At 34.0% G+C, this 19,454-nt stretch overlaps 1 protein-coding gene across 1 annotated transcript; it reads right to left on the bottom strand.

Moving 5' to 3' along the window:
• Positions 1-1,231: 1,231 nt before the first annotated feature.
• LOC121418854 (sec1 family domain-containing protein 1-like) lies at positions 1,232-18,904 on the bottom strand. Its single transcript, XM_041613036.1, has 21 exons — positions 18,799-18,904; positions 14,792-14,862; positions 13,856-13,944; positions 13,374-13,464; positions 12,988-13,110; positions 12,284-12,371; positions 11,838-11,983; positions 11,595-11,680; positions 10,608-10,707; positions 9,733-9,872; positions 9,015-9,105; positions 8,595-8,668; positions 8,321-8,402; positions 7,767-7,931; positions 7,149-7,228; positions 6,749-6,887; positions 6,006-6,059; positions 5,463-5,515; positions 4,929-5,031; positions 4,016-4,099; positions 1,232-3,568 (listed from the first exon to the last, which is right to left on the bottom strand). Exons 1-21 carry the CDS (start codon positions 18,827-18,829, stop codon positions 3,542-3,544), a joined length of 1,917 nt encoding a protein of 638 aa, XP_041468970.1. The 5' UTR covers positions 18,830-18,904; the 3' UTR covers positions 1,232-3,541.
• Positions 18,905-19,454: the final 550 nt, after the last annotated feature.

Below are 19,454 nucleotides of genomic sequence, written 5' to 3'. Positions count from 1 at the left end.
CACTGCTACTTACATAATTTTATGCCATTATGCACACCCAAGCCAAATTTGGAATTAATCCCTCAAGACATCCTCCAGTTATCACACGAAAAAGGTATTTAAATGTATCATGGAAAAGGCTCTGTGAACTGTGACCTCCTGACTCATTACCTAATCAGGGCTCCGTAACACAAAGGTTTGCGATGGATTGCAAATATAAAAGCGCACTGATTGGTCCCTGGTGACCTGGTCAGTATTTTAAACCAAATATGCATGTAACATTGATATTGATTGGTCAGTTCATTTAGCGATTGATCGCTAATCTTTGTTACGGAGCCCTGATCATCACCACTCCATTATGTATACTTGGACAGTGTGTTCTGTAGAGATGACTGAAAACATAATGCCTCCTTTGGTGGAGGTATAAGAAAAAAATTCATACCTTACGACATGGCTATTTATATCTGGTTTGTTTTGTTCAAGAAAGATATATCCAGAAAAGCCACCACCGAGTCGACTATTATTTCACTATTTTATCACTATATTGTAATGTCCCTTCAGCATTGTGAGCTACAGTATATCAAGTATATTCTTCTCATTGTCATAAGCCTCAGGTAACATAACTATACAGCCCGGGGGGCCACTTCCATTCACGAGTGGTATACCATGCGCGACCATGGGGTCTCGAAAAGTACCCTAAACACGTAATTTCCATATTCTGAAAATGAACCCCTAAACAAGTATTGGCGTGTGAAACCTTACCCTTAACGAGTATTGGAAACAAAATGATACTCTTGGCAAATGTTCTCTGAAATGAACCCCTAAACAAGTACAGGAATGTTTTATTGTTACGAGTCCTTCGGTCGTCGGCTTTACCTTATTTTGTTTTCTACACCTCGCGCAAATCGGACTCTAAACACGAAGTGTTGGGGCAAAAAGGACATCCTTTATAAAACATTTTGATTTTGTTTTATAATCCCCGCAGATTCGACCCTAAACACGTAATTTTCCTAGCGAAATAGATACCCTTTTTTCATTATTTTTGTGTTTTTGACACCCTTATCACGTTACATACGTAACGTGCCCTATCGTGAAAAAGACATCCTTTTTACGTGTTTTTTTGGTCGCGAATGGTATCCACTCCTCAATGTAAGTGGCCCCCCCCCCCCCCCGGGCATTACAGTCAAACTCCCACAGGGCAATGTAACACAAAGGTTTGCAATATATTGCAAAATCGAAACAAAAGGTCTGATTTGTAATGCACATGGAGCAATTGTCTCTTTATCAGCCATTTCCATCTTATGATTAATCACAAACCTTTGCATTATGATGACCCTGGTTTTCATGCAGGGACTTATGTTTATAACTTGAACTTTCAAATCAAACTCTTAAAAAACAAACACAACAAAACTATGCCAAAGTTTACCTTATATGAGGGTGATTTAAGCAAGCTCGACTGTCTTCTTTTTTTAACTCCATGTGCCCTATGCCCAAGACAACTTGGGCTAGGCTCTATTGAAAATTTGTATCAAATAAAAATCAAACTGTGTACAAAGGCTTGAATCTTGAACTTGTCAATGGAATGTGATTGACATGAAAAAAAAAACTTACAATAACATATAACCATGTGAACAAAGGTGAACCATTCACATGTTCTATGTCACGTTAACATGTTAATGATATGCTATCAACCAAGTGGGGACAAAGTTCAATTTCATTGCTACAGATGATTATTAGATAATGAATTTATCTACATTGCTTTTATTGGGGTAGAGAACTTCCATTTGCTTAATTTTCTTTAAAAATATTGGGTCGATGATCAGTTAAACTTCTATGGAAAAATAAATTATTGAATAAATTATTATCAACTATATTGGTACTAATTGGTTCAAACATTAATAATGAGAGCAAAATGCAAGAGGTTATTTCATATAAAAAATAATAAATAGATCACAAACATTTCATAAATCATTTAAGCAAGCATTAATTTCATGAATGATAAGATGGCATAGGTTAAAGCTGCAGTCATCCATTATTGGGTAGTATAGCCAGTATTTCATAAATTTAGAAGGGGTAAATTGCAATAGCCTCCAATAAATACATTATCACATAACAAAACAGCCTGTCCCCCCCTCCTCCCCCCATGAGCCACTGCTAAAATGTCTGAACTGCCAATTCCAAACAAATTCAGCTACTAGGGTTCTTTGGCAACTTGATCAACATATGAAGAGGTATCTGCCGATGGAGGCTCCTTTTCAAATTCAAATGAGAATCCTGAGAATATCAAATGCAGTAATTCCTATTGTTCAAGCATTATGGGTTTATTGTAACTGGACAATCTTATATACACAAAATGATGAACAGGTGATCTATATATGGGTAAACTTGTTAAAACCTGCAATTCAAGTATTGTGGTAATACTTCTACTTTACTTTATGATTACCACAGAGAGGTAAAATCATTCATACAAAATCTATGCAGTTCAAAAAGTGTAACGGATCATGTGCACTGAGTATACTGAATACGATAATAGCATGCAATATTTTCTTCGAGATCCCAACAAGAATTGGATTAAACATAGTATCTTACTTCACAATTTGTAAAATAAACAGGTGGCATACAATTAGAGAACAAAATGAACCTATACACAAGAATTTAAACAGAAAATAAGCACACTGACTGTATATTGGTCAGAATTCATTTTTGCTTGAGTTGAGATTGAACTGCATGTTGCAAAGGAATCAGGATAGGCCTATCTGCAATAAGTGAATTTCTTTTATGTGAGGATATTAGCATCAATCTCCAATCAGGATCTATACAGCTACATGGATATACTCTGGTATGAATATTCTTGAATGCTACCTTTTAATAGCATTCAAGAATATTCATACCAGAGTATATCCATGTAGCTGTATAGATCCTGATAGAAGATCAATGCTAATATCCTCACATAAGACGATCACTGATATCACAAAGTTTGGTTAAATCAATGATGTACATTTCGCCTTAAGTTTGTTGAAATTCAGGAATGCTTAGAAGCATGCTATAGTGCGATTCCATAAAATATACATGTCCGACCCCATATATGTGAAACCTTAATAAAATTTTCTGTCTCTGACTTCTGGTTCTTTTGACAGTCTGTAATGCTCTCAAATTACCATCACTTGGTCAGTTTATGAAGTGAAGTAAAACTTGAGAAAAATGGAGGTTGAATGTACAAAAGGTTGATTATTTAATGGAATTGCCCTGTAAGCATTTCGTTTCTCTGCAGATATTCTGGTCTAAGATGGTATAGAGTAGCAGTAAACTATTCATAGCTCTCATTGTTAATATCAAAAGATTTCTAACTTCATGATCCAAACGCTACACCCTGGATATACAGGAAAAATATCAGTAGTTAAGGACTCTGACTGGTGCTGGTAAAGCCGCTGTGGCATATTGCCTTTAAATTGTAATTGCAAGAATGCATAAAATTTCCAATAAATATCTTAAATTCACAATGTCTGTTGTTGTCTTCATTACATCATCCATATGAATGAAACTTTGAAGGTACACATCTCTTTCAATGCTCCTCTCCAAGTAAAGTGATCTGAGGGGAAAGAAGAGAAAAAAATACAGAATAATATACTTCTTACAACTGAACATTCAAGAAAACAAAATGAGAAGTGCAAGGCCTGTCCTCGTATTACTAAAATCATAATTTGGGGGCAGTTTCTTGAAACATTCGCGCAAGTCTGAGATTATGGTATCTCCTTGAAACCTATGTTACCAGTGTTTTCAAATTGTTGACTGAATAATGGTAAAAAAGTCTAAAAAAGAAACTTTACTACAGGGTATTATTTGCATGTTACCCCTAACAGGACAGAATCCATTACAGGTTATTCAGTAATAGGCAACTACTTTTTTTCAGAAACAAATGCAAATAAGAAATTCAAATTGATGATCATAACCATTCAAGTTAATTGCATGATTGTGCATTGATGTAAGTGGGATGCTTAAAGGTTACAGATATAGTATCAAGAATACTTGAATTTACCTGTTTCATAAACTGTGCAGAATTTAGCACTTCACTGCAGCCATACGTTATCTTCTTGCCTCCGCTTCCGGTGCTTGATTTACTCTATTTCAAAGCAAACACATAAATGAAAAAAGATAAAATATTTTAAAAAACTTCAATGATGACGAGTCTCAAAGTTCAAAAGAGCTTTGGTGCTTCTATATTTCCTTATTTTAACAAATGGAAGTAGGTGGTGCATCAACTGAAATTGAGTTTTCAATGTTTTATACAGTTTACAAAATAATTTCTTCCTCCGGGCAAAATTTCATAGAAATACATTCTAGACATTTCATAATTGGGATTGCTTCAGTATAATAAAGATCCCAGGGCGCTGTCTTATGTGATTGATCCAATCAATCTGAACTGTGAAAAGCCATCTACACGTTTGTCATAATTTTTCCATCTGGGAGGCATGTGCACAGTCTCTTTGTAAAAAAAGGGACCCCTGCAAATTATGCATGCACAAGCATTTATCAGAGAGAACACTTTAAGTGGAGCATTGTGGCCCAGTGGATTAGTCTTCAGACTTTGAAACAGAGGGTCCTGGGTTCGAATCCCAGCCATGGCGTAATTTCCTTCAGCAAGAGACTGATCCAAAATGTGCTGCACTCAACCCAGGTGAGGTAAATGGGTACCGGTAGGAAGTAATTCCTTAAAAAGCTGTGTACGCTATGAACGCCTAGCTTAGCCGGGTAATATAGGAGCGCCTTGAGCACCTAACAAGGTGGATATGTGCGCAATATAAATACCCTATACTATTATTATAAATCGACTTATACATTCTTGATGATGATTTCACTGGCATTCTATCATCTAGATTGATTGGACCAATCCTAATTCTTTGGAATACAGTTCTGACATTCAACCCCAACTTAAAGAAAAAGAACTTTACCTTGACATAGTCTAATAGATTCTGGTATTCTATATAATTTCCTCCTCCAACTACAAACACAATGGCTTCTTGGTATGGGGTCTTGGTCCGAGGGATGGAAGAGCTAAATAATAAAGAAAAATCATAATACAAGAATCATAATAGCTTTCTGTAGTGTTGATTAGTCTGCTTGTGCACTTTATCACTGTAATAATCTAGTCATGGTATGATTAAAAATCCTAGTTTCTTTCTAAAGAATATTAAAATCTGACACCTGTTTCCTAAAACTTGCTATAATAATGAATTTGATATAACACTTGAAGTTGAAAGCTACTGAAATCATTCAATTTCATTGGCTAATAGTAACCTTGTTATAGGAATTGCAAAACTGTAACAAGTCTTGAAGAAAAAGGAGATCTCATTCTCAATGTTTGACCTCATGGATAATTATTATTCCTTCTCTAACATATTGTTAAACAACAATGTAAAAGATTTAGAGTGCTTATTACAATCAAAAGTGAAAATTCAGTGAGTTTATCATCTACATATACATACCTGTCAGTCATTCTTAGAAGTTTAGGGTCAAAATATCTGTAATCATCTGTTTCCTAAAAACAAATGGAAATGCAATGCATATAAAAAACAAATTTGAAACAGATAGTAAAAAAGAAAAAAAATCAAATATATATTAATGAACAAGATAAAAAAGCTTATCAAAAAGCCTCGAAAGTGAATGAAGTATATACAGGTACTGAACAACAATCATTCAACTTTCTGTCAAAAAATTTACAATTGAAAACACATTGCCAATATAGTGCTATATGTAGTGTCAGTATATGTCAACATAGAGGACTATTGTTTGTCTCGCAATTTAGAATTACAAGAGAAATTCCAATATAATGGTAACATAAGTTGTAAGTTAGAAAAGAGAGGAAATTTTGAATTGAATTACAGAATATGGAAAGTACAATAAAATCACTTTTTCTAATGCAAATATGATCCTCTGTATCTTTTCATGAAATCGAATCCAAGAAAATAAAAGCTGATATATTTTGTAGTTTCTAAATCATTCCATATCGCTAAATAAATTCTACTTACTGTATTTGATTTCAGCTCCATTAGAGAATCCACAACCCTCGTAACAGGAAGGTTCTAGGTCAAGAAAAACAAATAAATAAGTAACGTTATGAATGAAACAAACAACAAGGTTGTTCATGATCTACGAGTCTTGCCAGATTTCAGAATCAATAAAATATGCAATATGACCCTTTGAACCTATCAACTTCATGGACCTTCATGTATTATAGGTACCAAGTGTGAACACAATCGATGCAAAAATAAAGAAATGAGAGCAAGTTAAACAAAAACTTGACCTTTTGACCCCTAGATGATCCCTGACCCCATCATCCTCATGGCCACACATGTGGTATTATCCAAGAATCATTTGAAAAAAGTGTGATTAAAATTGATGAAGAAATAACGAAATGAGAATAAGTTGACAAAAACTTCTTAAAAGGATGGACATGACCTCATATCATTTGACATTTTGACCCCTAGATGACATTTGACCCCACCATTCTCATAAATTCACCTATGGTATTACACAAGGATCATATGTAACAAGTATGGACATAATTGATACAGAAATAAGTAATGAGAGCAAGTTGGAAAGTTGAGCAAAAACTTTGACATTTTTGTAACAGACAAACAGACCAACAGGTAAAGTGATTGCTACATCTCTGCCGAACTTTGTTCAGGCGAGACAAAAAAAAAGGGGGGGGGGGAGGGATTCACATTCATTACGAATAATAATAGCTCTGAGTTGATATATATCTACTCACATGTTTCTTGACCACGAAGTTCTTGACACCTTCCATGACAAAGTTGGATCCTGTGCTCATGAGTTTAGAGAACATTCCTACCGTCTTTGTTCCTCCACCTCCATACTGGCTAGGTGGAGCAGCCATCTTACTGAAAGCTCTACAAGTATGAAAGAAATTCATCTGGTGGTATTTTTCAAAACTTAATATAATGATACTTACAATGTATTCTTATTGTGCATGTTTAAATGGTTGCAAAAATGAATTACCAGAAGATGCGAGAATGGGACATTTTTTAGGATATTGGCTGTCTTCATTCTCAGGGAAATGAAGAAACATTATGTATAGTAAATATCTGTATACCTATAATGATCTGAAATGTGACTTAAAACATGAATTTGCCAAATAATGTTAAACTTACTTCCATCTCTTGATGTAATCCAATGGTGCTAGATTACAGCCAGCTGCTTCTAATGCTGTTCTGTATTGCTCAACTTCCGACTATAAAATAATAATCATAATTACAATAGTAATACTATAAAGGAATGAGACTATTGTATATAATTAAAGATATGATTGCTGGCATATAACTAAATGCAAGTTACATCACATTACAATTGAAATATCACCGGAGGAGAATGATGTCCCAGCCAGTGTGTGTACTGGATTTCATTCATAAGCATGATTTTTGGCTGTAAGTTTTGAATAGGATCTTCGACTATTTATGTTATACTACAGATCATGAACAATGCTAAAAAATCAAGTAAAAATACAATCCTCAAGTTTTCCTTATTTATTGCACTATCAAAGGAATATGTGACATCATCAGCTCTTTTATTTGCGATCTGCTCAAGTATGCATATCAGAGTTTTATGAAAGTATGCAGTACTTGAGAATTTTAAATTTTTCAATATACTTCCCATTTTGCTGATTTTTTTGTCTTGCTCTTTTATTCCATTCAAATAAATTTGCTCTTGATATTGAATTTGCCTGTAATGTCAATTATATTTCTTATCCAAATAATAGCAAAATTACTAACCTCTGGTACTGATGGAGAGCAAATGTAGAATATAATGAAAAGTCTCATCTTATCTTCTGGTAAGCCAGCATCAGGATCTGAGATCACATCCATCAAAGATTTATCTAACAACTGTTTGCTCATCAGCTTTTCTTCAAGTTCAAAGTACACATCCAGTTTCCTGGCCTTGAAATATAAAAATCATGTAAAAAGTGTTTTAAATCTTAACATATAAGTATCATCATTAATAATGACATATGCTAGGTAAAAATAATTTTTGTTCTTAAATGGAAATTAATTGAGCTTCTAAAAAGCTAGAAGTTACTCTTTAAGTATATCAATAAGTGAAATGGCTCTTTTGCACTCTCTATAGAAGGAATGAAATACAGGCAGAACCACAGTAGAATTCAATGCACAGCAATGTTCAGCAACAATTATCTTTATATCATGACAATAAACACCTTCAATTAAAAAAAAACTCCTAAGTTCCTGGTTTTCTATCCATTCGAACATAATCATATACATTAACAGTTTATTATTCAAGCTTCCACTAACTTCCCAACAAGTCTTCTTACCTTTATATGATCAAGAAGAGCAGTGGCAATATTCATGTGCATGTCAATGTGTCTTTTCTTCTCAAGCAATTCTGGAAGAGAGCTGTAGAGGGTAGGGGGTCAAAAACAAATTTAGAAAACATGAAAATCATTTTTTGTTGTTATATCTACTAATTTATGATGTGGTTTATGTTTTGCTGAATGTTCTCCAACTCATCATCATCATCATCACCATCATCACCATCACCAACATCATCAACATCATCAGCAGCAGGATCATCAGCATAAGTCTTACCTTACTGCAGAAGTTAATCTAGCTGTCGTGTCTGAGAGCATACTAATTGCTTCCTCATCTTCCCCTTCAAGTCCCTAAATGAACATAAAGGAATATCAGTGTTCAATAATGCTACTCTATGAATGTAACAATGCACACAAAATAAAACAACAAATCAATACAATATCCATTGAAATCAGATAAAAATGTCCTTTGGCAAGGCACTTATCCACATTTGTCACTCTCCACCCAGGTGTTAAATGGATACCCAGTAGGATGTGGTGAATGTCAATGTGATCTGATTTGTATGTGTGCACCAATAGAGTTGCCTGGCCAGGATACACCCCAGGGAGTAGAGATGATGTTGGGGTGTACTTGACCTTTAACTTTCCACTTCAATGAAGATCATTCGCATGATAAACATGCAAAATGTTAACTTACCATAGCTGATTTGAGTTTCTTCACTTCATCTTCAGAAGCCCTGTAAATATCTAACTCATTCTGCACTGCCTCAGCTACTTCAGGGAATGGACTGTTGGAAAACAAATGCACAAGAGTCACAAACGAAATCAAATCAGGATAGTTCTGGTCATTCATTTTGAAAAAAATTACCAAACATGTTTATTTTGGCAAATACAAACAGTATTCTAAAGTCAATGGACAATGACCTTCAATATGGGCTGACAAATGAACAGACAAAAGAACCAACAGACAAATAGGAATGAAGTCAGAAGTGCTATGTCACAAGACTGACAAAAAAGAATTGCTGTCACATTACATTATATGTATACGACTCCTGCTAAGGCCAAGGCTGATAAAAGCTTGCCTCAAGGCCAAACCTAAACTCCATCCCAGACAAGCATACATCAGTGTCCTGTCTTACAAAGAGTTACAATTGATCCAATCAATTGCAATTCTATGGAAATCCATCATTGTCATAATATTTTCTACGAGAAACAATGTCATTTGTAAACAAAGAGCAGCATACTGAATTTTCAAGAAAACAATGAATGTATGAATATACATCATAAGAAGGTATTTTGAACAAACATGCATTTTAGATGTTGACGTTGCTGGCTTTCCATAGTTGTGGTTGATTGGATCAATCGCAACTCTTTGAAAGACGGGGCCCAGAATCTAACCTGAGATTTTAACTTACTTTCCCTTTTGTCCTATCCAGAACTTGTCTGTGCAGGAGAGATCATAAGACTTGACCTTTTTCCTGGTTCTTCCTGGCCCTCCACCTGGACTACTGATTGGTACAGTCTCTTCTAATGTCACTCTATTCAGTTGCAAATCCTGTTCATTCAAACAATATCAATGAAGAAAAAAAAATATGATGCAAGTAACCTTTTTTGAATAGTCAAAATCACAATCATCCAAATTCTATCAATTTTTTTGGGAAGTCCTGATGGAAAAAAGAAATATCATAAATGCCTTAATCATGACAGTGTGAAGAGTATAAATCTAGATTTAGAATCCAGTTGTTGATTTCATAACATTAAAATGAATCTTAAAGTGAACATCACAGACAGAGAAACATGAAGTACGCCTTGTCATGTTACGTAAAAAGGTGATTGTATAAAATAAATGTCACCAATAGTATGCCAGCTATGCAATAATGCGGCACTTAGAATGTAATCATTGAAGCATGCTGCTGTTGATAAATAATGTATGCTCAGTCATAAATCATTGCTTTGACAAATCATGCTATTTGTCTATAAAAGGGCAGTGTGCATGACAAATTTGTACAATAGCTTTCCATAGCCACAATTAACTAAATATTCAGAACTTTCATGAGACAGTCTTGCATTTCACAATTGACAAATTTCATGCCTTGAAGATGATGAAATTTACCAATTCATAGTTGAATTAATTCTAAAGTTATTTCCAAACACTGTTCAACCATAATTTATAAGGACTGTGACGCATAAGAACCTCTATCACTAACGATATACTAAATGAATGATGGTCTCTTATAACTAGCAGTCCTCATAGATAACAAGCATACTATACTGCAGCTGATTGGCTTACCAGTACATCATGTGACAATGCCTGGTATGTCCATGTATGATGGAGAGGTGTGGCCATATCCATGTTCCTATCTAAGATCACTAAGAGAGGGCGCTGAAAACTACAATTGGTTGAAAAACACGGAACAATATTGAATAAATCATGATGTCTGTAGCTTAGAACTCTGTAACATAAAATATACAATTGTCGAAATTATCGAGCATAACTGTTTTATCACAGACCATGATAAAAAATACAATCAAATGTTGATATCAATTGGATCTTTGATGTTACAAAGTCCTTCTTTAGTTATATCAACTACTACAATTTCTTCATTCCAAAGGCTTTAATATGGAAATCCACCTGTATCTGGAGATACACCTGATAGTGGGAATAAGCATTGAGAAAATTGACTTGTTTGGCCAGGTAGAGGGTATTGGAATTTTTGAGGTTCTTAATTCATATCAAACTTTCACTTCAACTGAGCAGTTTGTTATTGATACTTTACATACTTTGCATATTTAGTTAGATAGCAATATTTTCATCATCAAATTCATTACCATTATGAGTTTCACATTGTCCCTGGAAAGCAAGAAGACAAACTGAATGGTATGAGTATCCCACGTCACCCCTCTTATAAATGGATTTTGGTAGGTTAAAGACTAAAGTACAGTTTATCCTTATTCCGTATGATAAAACAACGGGGGGCTTTACATACTTTCTTTGGTAACTCTCATTGTAAAATTGTTTGATAAATTCATTACATCACTCTTTGCAACGAATTCGTTTTTTAGAAGTTTTAATGGTTCATAGCTTTCTGCAGTCAGGGGATGGAAAAAATACCTTCCTGATCTTACAATTTTATTGCCCATTTACTCCTCATATTTCCTTTGTTAACAATATGTTGCCAAGCTATGTTGTGCCATGTGTTGTCAAACCTTAGAGAATTCCTACAGCCTCTCTTGAATTCGAGTAATTTCTTCAAGAATCAACTCCCTATATACTCACCTGATCTGACCTGATTGAACACTATCTGTTGTAAAAAGACTATTCCTTGCATCACGCAGATTCTCTCTGAGCTTCTTGTCAAGTTTCTGGAAAATATAAGGTAATAATGAAAGTAATCAGAATCCTCTTCCTTTTCAAATGATCATTCTCTATTTATAAGTTGAAGTGTCAAAACTACACATGAAACAATTCTTCAAAAATATTTCACATCAAAGTTAGTTATCAAACTGTGATTGTACTTACCTCTGCGACCATCTCTGCTGCATTTCCCTTCGCAGACCTGATGATAGGCACTGTTCCCATGGTAACGAAGAATGAAAAGAGGCTATCAACAATGGTATCCATGATGGTATCCATTTCTGTGTCTTTAACATCACTTCGATTGATAGCTGAAAGAAAGAAATAATGACAAGAGTAAGGATGATGTTTACCTCAGTGTCTTTTAACTGTCTTTCTCAGAGTCTGCATTTTGTATATTACAAAAGAATATAAACATATAAGGATATCAAATCTCTGACTTAAATGAGAAAATATTTAGTCTCAGTCATGGTATTGCCACATTATTCTTTGAGACTGACCATATATGATGAGTCTCTGTGTTTATACAGGCGTGTTCTATCTGATACTGGGCCTATGTGGCATACGATTTTGGACTCTTTCATAATGATACTGGTTTGATATTAACTTACCATGGTATGATATTGAATCTCTGTTTTGATGTCTGACTGTGAAGAAGTGGTCTTCCAAGGTGATAAAATTCAAATACTGGTCGAAAACCTGTAACATAATGATAATGAATAATCTATTTATAAATAAGTTTAACTAAACCTCTTCAACATATATGTAATGCAGATTGATAGCTAGAGGATAAACGTGATATGTCTTAAGTCATTTTATGTGAAAGTAAATTCCTGTTACATCAAAAAGTTGAAATGCAGAGAGTGCTAATAAGTGGGCAATGCCATAAAATAAGTAACCCCATTGTTCTGCAATCTTATTTTATTCACAAACTACTCAAGACACAAACATTTGTGATCATTACAATATTTCCTCTTAAGCAAAAAACAGAGATAAATCATTTCATATGATATTGAATCCTTGTGCTAATATTCACTTGTTTGATCTGATATTGGACCGTTGTTATTATGTACACTTATAAACATTAGGCCTCTTCTATAATGGTACATGATATACATACACAGGGCCTGCAAATAGGGGATGGGACAAGAAATGGCCAGGTATAGAGACAGCTAATGACGACTCAATACAAGCCCTTTAAATATCTTGCTTGGAGTTTTCAAGCAAAGTATACCAAATAGCCCAGATTATTCTTTGCTTGTTACTTTTCAGCGCTTTCCTAGCTCGTATGAAGCCAAGAGAAAGAGTTACCCACCTTAGATATAAGACTAACTGCATTACACTGAAGGGCAGCACTGGCAAGGTCTTCTAGTCTCTGGCGAGAAATTGCTGAGATGAAATTCAAGTAGTATGTTACATAAGTCTGATTCTGGAAGTCCTGCATGAGGAAATAACATAAAAAATTAGACATAAAATGTCTGAAATAATCTATCAAAATAATAAACAAATTTGTGAGGTAACACAGTATTAAAAAAACACGTTTTTGTAGCTCTAAATAATTCAATATCAGTTGTTTAATGAAATAGTGGTCACATGGAAAAATTATGCTCCAAACAATAACAGAAAATTTCATGAAACAAAAAAATATTTATATATATTAATGTGATGCCTAGTATTGTATTCAAATGAAGAGGCATATACCTGACATATTCTTTGAACATTTTCTTCTGTAGGTAGGACGAAATACACAGCCGGCACATCTGGTATAGGATCTCGATCAGAATGTAGTAACCTAAAAAGTTAGAAACATAAATGCATCAAAATTTGTTAATGTTTTGTTTAGCTTAACAACTTGAATAATTAAGCATTTAAATATAAAGATGGTAAATTTTAAAGCTTTATCAAGGACAAAGTGCACTACACAACAACATGATGACTTGGATAATTTCAAACTATGGTGAATTGGACTATCCATGCAACTGAGGTAGAAAGTGGTATGAGGCACCTCCTTATAGTCAAACTGGAATCCTGCCAGCAAAATCATTAATCCCTGACAATTCATAATAAACCAAACATGGCCTTAATGCATTACTTGACAACAAGAAACATACATGTAGTCAATGTTTATTCACAAGTCTCTGTGATGTCTAAAACAGCTGAATATCAAAAGTATATGAACTCACAAGTGAAGTGTTACTCCCATATCTCTGAGCTCCTTTACTGACAAAAGAGGAGATATAACATCTTGGCCAAAGCGATCATATACAAGCACCTGTAAACACATTGGTAAAGTTGTATGTTGATACCAATTAGTAGACCATCATGATAAAGTTCACAGGCATGAGGATAAGCAATACTAAGTAGATCAGAAGAGATTGGAAGAAGACAATGATATGATGATGAAATGATCAAATAAAATATAAACAATCAGAAAAGAAGGTACTTCTGTATTGTATTTTGTATACTTTTGGGTGCAAAGAGGGGATTTTTCATTATTTATATTATTTATCATCTAGTGTCTAGTGACAATCACTTCAAATAAAAAAAAGAAACCAACCAGCAAGAACTACTGGTAACAACCACTTTTTAAATATTTAGATTTATATGACACCTAGATAGATCCTTGTGATTTGATTGGTTGTTTGATATTGATCATTCAGCCCATTTACAATGACATCATCATCCATGCAACTTTGGATCTATTCATCATGCAATTTAGGATCTATACAATTTTGTCTGTTGTACGTGTGCATCAAGACTGCAGGAACCATAAATAAATTACTTGTGAATGCAGCGCACATGTTGTATGTACGCGCCAATCAACAGACCAAGCTCGCACTGAGTGAGCATAATTTGCATTCATAAATTCAGTAATTTCATATAATTATAAAAGAGAATCTATTTTTAGGTGTCATATAAACCAAATAATGACTGTTCTTATCATTTGTGCAATGGACAGAATACTTCATTCATTGAGGCGTAAATTATGGATCATTTCATCTTTCACCTCATAAGGAATTCTGTCCATTGTACTCATAAACATTCATTATTTGTATACTAGAGAATGATTACTTGTAGGTGTGGGTCAAAAGCAATATTCATTAAATAATTTGTTTTACCTTCCATGCTGGTTCTGCAAGTGAAGCTTTTGTCGGAACTGCATTCAGATTCAGCATTCGCTTCAAAGCAGCTGGTACAAAAATAAATCATAAATCAACATTTCTAATTCACATCGCTTCATACATGAAAAAATTTTATGATATGGTACTGCTATTTGTAACAAATTGAAAATCATTTATCTAAACATAAATTTTCAGCTGCATTAGCAATTTAACATTATTATTCATGATCAAATTCTAACAAAATCCACAGGGATGTGCTCTACTAGCATTCCATAAGTCTTACAGTAGGAATTCGATTCCAACTGAAATTTGTTTTAAAGTAAATCACTAAATGTTTAAAAAAATAAATATATGAAATTGTTTACTCGGTCAGAATTATTTGTATTGATGCATAAGCTCTTGTTGGTATTATAGTTTGTCTAGGGTTTGTTCGGTCTTATTTTTACTGGAAATAATTTCTGTTATTTCAATTTTTACCATTATGTTAAGTATCTTGGGTTGGCGTTTATAAGGTTTGTCCTTTGCCACTGCCTACACTCATGTTCTTTACAAATTTTATTGCAGGGAATAATTTTCCTGGTATTGCACATTCCACATTTTTTTGAGACTGGTATGTATAAAGTCTTTATGTAGCATATTTTTACATAGGACTGTACTTTATTTAGTTGAGAGCTTTTCTCTTATGACTAAAAATGCTATTCTTTTTTTAAAGCAAAATTATTTGATATATTATGTATAACATATAGTATGTTTATATGTTTGTTGATTATGAGGAAAAATTGAGTTGAATCATAGTAATAAACTCAAAAACAGAGAGAGTTGAAATAAGTGTAAATTAAAACAAAAAAAGCACAAAATAGCCATAGACCTATTTATTTTAATTTACAAAAATTAGACAATAGAAATAAATTAGATTTCTTGGTACAAAACAGGATAAACTACAGACACAGTACCGATACAGAGTTAAGTGAACCTCAATTCAAGAACAAAAACAAACAAAAAACAAAATTAAATTCTCAAAAGTTCAAGCCTTCAAGAGGTGCCGAAGTCTGTGCACTTTTCTGCAACATTCTCTAGAATAGGTCTAACTTTACTTCTTTATTTTTTTAAAACTAAACAAAGTCTAAGCCCAAGGCCAAACCAAGCAAGGCAAGAGCAAGGCAAGCAGATGCCAGAGCTGCTGCTAGAGGCAGAACAAGTAGACTACTCTGAGTCTGAAAATTGGTTTAGCTTCTTCATGCTAAAAATTTTCAATGTGATTGAGTGTGTGTTGCAGACTTGCAAATAGCTATCACGATACATAGGTCATACTCACATACTCATAGCCTATGTAAAAAAAAATAGCCTACTTAATTACAAGGCCGAGACACTCATTCTATGAACAAGGTTATGATATAACCTTGTTCTCTGTTGCTCCTCCCTGTGTGGTGAAATAAGGTTGGCATTGTTTGGCTTATTTTCTCTTTTTCTTTGGGACAAACGCTTGATTTTTTGACACTGTCAGGTTTCATTATGAACCAGAGGGCTCCCGGCCGCGTAGCGGTCGGGAGCCCAGAATCGTACGTGCATTTTACCATACCTCACAGAGAAGCGTGTAGTTTTCGCTTCTCCGTGAGGTATGGTAAAATGCACGTACGATTCTGGGCTCCCGACCGTTACGCGGCCGGGAGCCCTCTGGGGTAGTTTCATTACTGCTATTTATTCATCATATAACTTGGCTAGCTCGATTGATTCTTTAAATTATTTTTTCTTAATTAAAATAGAGATTGAAAATCTACAATTGTCTTGCCATATTACTTACCACCAATAGGGGGCGTACACAAACATATGCCCAAAATTCAAGTTTTCGAGTGCTCTGGTGAATCAAAAATTACCCCCAACTTCCAAGTTTTTATACTATAATTAGGTATGTGACTATCGCGCGATGTGATCTCAATACCGTGGCCCCGGCAGCGGTTTCAGAACGAGTTTGGGTTGCTCTGTAAGGGGTGGCTTTAAATGGGTGTAGATTTGGCGGTTTCTCGCCAATTTGGCTTATTTTCGCTGATGACGTAGCTGAGAAAATTCCCCTTCACCCCGATGTCATATTTTGAAGATCGGACGCATGGAAGATGGATTTGGATCATGTGAAAGTCTAATGTTGTCTCTCCCATCGTGACCGGCCCTGAAGGAAAGTTTTGACAGTTTTTAAACCTATTTTAACAGCTTGTTCATATATTTTTCTAGGTGTGTTGTGAATATAAATCGAATCTAAACATCCCATCATTTGTTTTTTACTTCCTCAAAATTGATTGTCAGAAATAGCAAACTGCCACGAGAGTTGCGTGCTACGCAACCATCATGACGAGTGCAGTGTCACCTGGAGCCCTTGCATGGGCGCACCGGCTCAGAGACTGGATTTGCTTTTGAAATGGGAATATCTTAAATGTTTACTTTTTAATTAAAATGTAAAAATTATGTTTATTTATTTTTTTCAATATTTCTTTTTGTTTCTTTTTTAGATTTTTGTATTTATTTTTTCAATTGTTTTTTGGTTTTGGTCATGCTTCATTATTTGGAGACTGAATTTGCTTTTGAAAGGGGAATATCTGAAATGTTGATTTTTTTTTTAATTAAATTAAAATTAACGAACTATGTTATTTTTTTTGTATATTTTTTTTCACTCATGTAAGAAAATACATGAAAACTCAGAGGAAAGAATATTTCATTTCCAGATGGGTCTTACTCCTGTATTTATGATTTTTTTTCTATTTTATAAATTTTATTATTTTTTTAAATTTCCTTTACTATTTTTTCATTAGGGGTGCAGGTGGGGGTTGTGTTTTAAACTGGAAAATGGGATGGGATTGGTACAAGTTTTTGTATCACTTTTGTTTCTCTTGTTTTTAGTGTTTGTTTTGAGCTTTGGTGTCTGTTTTTTGTTTGGAGCTTTGATATCTGTTTTCCTGGTTGTTTTTTGTTTTGTTTTGAAAGAAATAGACCACACTTTTCCTTTTCTTTTGGCTTCAACTATTAATTTGAATTTATTTATTTTTCTTTAAAAACAGAGAGCTCAAACAGGGCCTTTGTAATACAATGTAAGAAATGCATTGAAAACTGAATTGAATATATTAAAGCTTAATTTTTATCCCTCTTGATACTTGGAATAATCTGGCCAAAAAAAGAGGCGAGTAATTGTGAATTTTGAGTAATTTACATAATTAATTAAAATCAATTAGAAGAACTTATTTTACACATAAGAAAAATTACAAGATGAAATGATTACACATCAATTGAGCCTTCTTTCACCTTTCCATTAGGCCTATACCTAAATTACTTCATAAGGCTAAAAAGACAAAGTTAGAGCCTGTTGAAGACATGGGTTCAGAATGGTCACAAAATTCGTTTTGTACTCCATTGACTTTACATTATAAGACAATGACCACAATATGTGCGACTTAAACTGGAATAACTTTATAATTTCTTTATGAAAATTAGAGTTCTTGGTATCATTTGAAAGGTCTTTTTAAGAGCTTTCAAATGATACCAAATTTATTCATATTTGATGATTTTCATTTTTTTAGTCACATACCTAGTACTATAATAATAATGAAAAATAAATTGCAACTGTATAGAAATTAGTATTTTTGGTCACAAAAGTGATATTTTAATGATTTTTAAATTGTGTGCTGTGTACAGCATTGGCATACCATAGTCCTATCTGTAGATTCCCCACAGGCAGGATGTAATGAACCCTTGGCTTGGGTGAGGCCGAGACCGAGTCTGAGTGAGAAACAATTTAACAAATACGCCGAGAGTCGAGAATAGCCACGTCACAACTCACACGAAAAATAATACATGGGACAACAGTCACTCAACTCGTCCGGTAATGACATGTCTTGTCAAAACATGGTGAACAAAGCTATGTTCATCTGAACATATTTGTTCCGATCATAAAATTATGCTATGATTATCCACATAAAATGTTTAGAAAAACTTACAAAGAATTTATTTTTTCAACTTACCAATCTGTTTTTCTCTGATGGACACTGCCATGTCGTCAACAGTTTTTTTTAATTGGCCACTATTAATGGTAGTGTCTAAAACATAACGTGAGAGAAAAAAAAGATATGAGCAAACAAGTTTGACATTGGTTTTACCATGTTGCCTCGGGGTAAGACATTGTGAATTTAGGCCATAGAGATATATACTTATGGTTAAGGCCTAATTATTGCTCTACAAAAGAGGACAAGTACGATAATATGCCAACCGGGCAGTCTGTACCTAACAGAAAGAAGAAGAAGAAGAATAAATGTATAAACACATCGACGGAAGATCGGGCTTAAGGCCTAACTTGGCAAGCATGTTTACAAGGTTCATGAGCAAAGATATACAAACAGCCTCGGCCATAGTTGCAGAATACTTGTAATTTGATATAAAAGTCACTTCAAAACTCTACGTCCAGAAGAATTAAAGTTGATGATCGGGTGAGGTATACTGGTATATAAGTTCTATGAAGTGACTCATGCTAAAATTTCAGTATTTTTTTTTGAAGGTATATTTCTTCAGTTTATGCGAACTATTAATAATAATAATAATATGTAGCATTAATGAGACGCCGATTATCTATTTGCCTATCAATGACGCGAAATAGGAATATATATAATATCCCGGTTAGCTA

Source organism: Lytechinus variegatus, chromosome 7 (genome assembly GCF_018143015.1).
Source record: "Lytechinus variegatus isolate NC3 chromosome 7, Lvar_3.0, whole genome shotgun sequence".
Taxonomy (NCBI): Eukaryota; Metazoa; Echinodermata; class Echinoidea; order Temnopleuroida; family Toxopneustidae; genus Lytechinus; species Lytechinus variegatus.
The sequence above is the reverse complement of the archived record's forward strand: the minus strand, read 5'-3'. Positions and strand labels throughout refer to the sequence as shown.

Excerpts from the sequence above, each read along its gene's own strand:
- LOC121418854 (XM_041613036.1), bottom strand. The coding sequence starts at position 18,829 with ATGGCAGTGTCCATCAGAGAAAAACAGATTG. Across the intron at positions 14,863-18,798 it reads CATCAGAGAAAAACAGATTG|CTGCTTTGAAGCGAATGCTG; the intron begins GTAAGTTGAAAA and ends TTTTTGTACCAG. Across the intron at positions 4,100-4,928 it reads ATCTATTAGACTATGTCAAG|AGTAAATCAAGCACCGGAAG; the intron begins GTAAAGTTCTTT and ends GCTTTGAAATAG.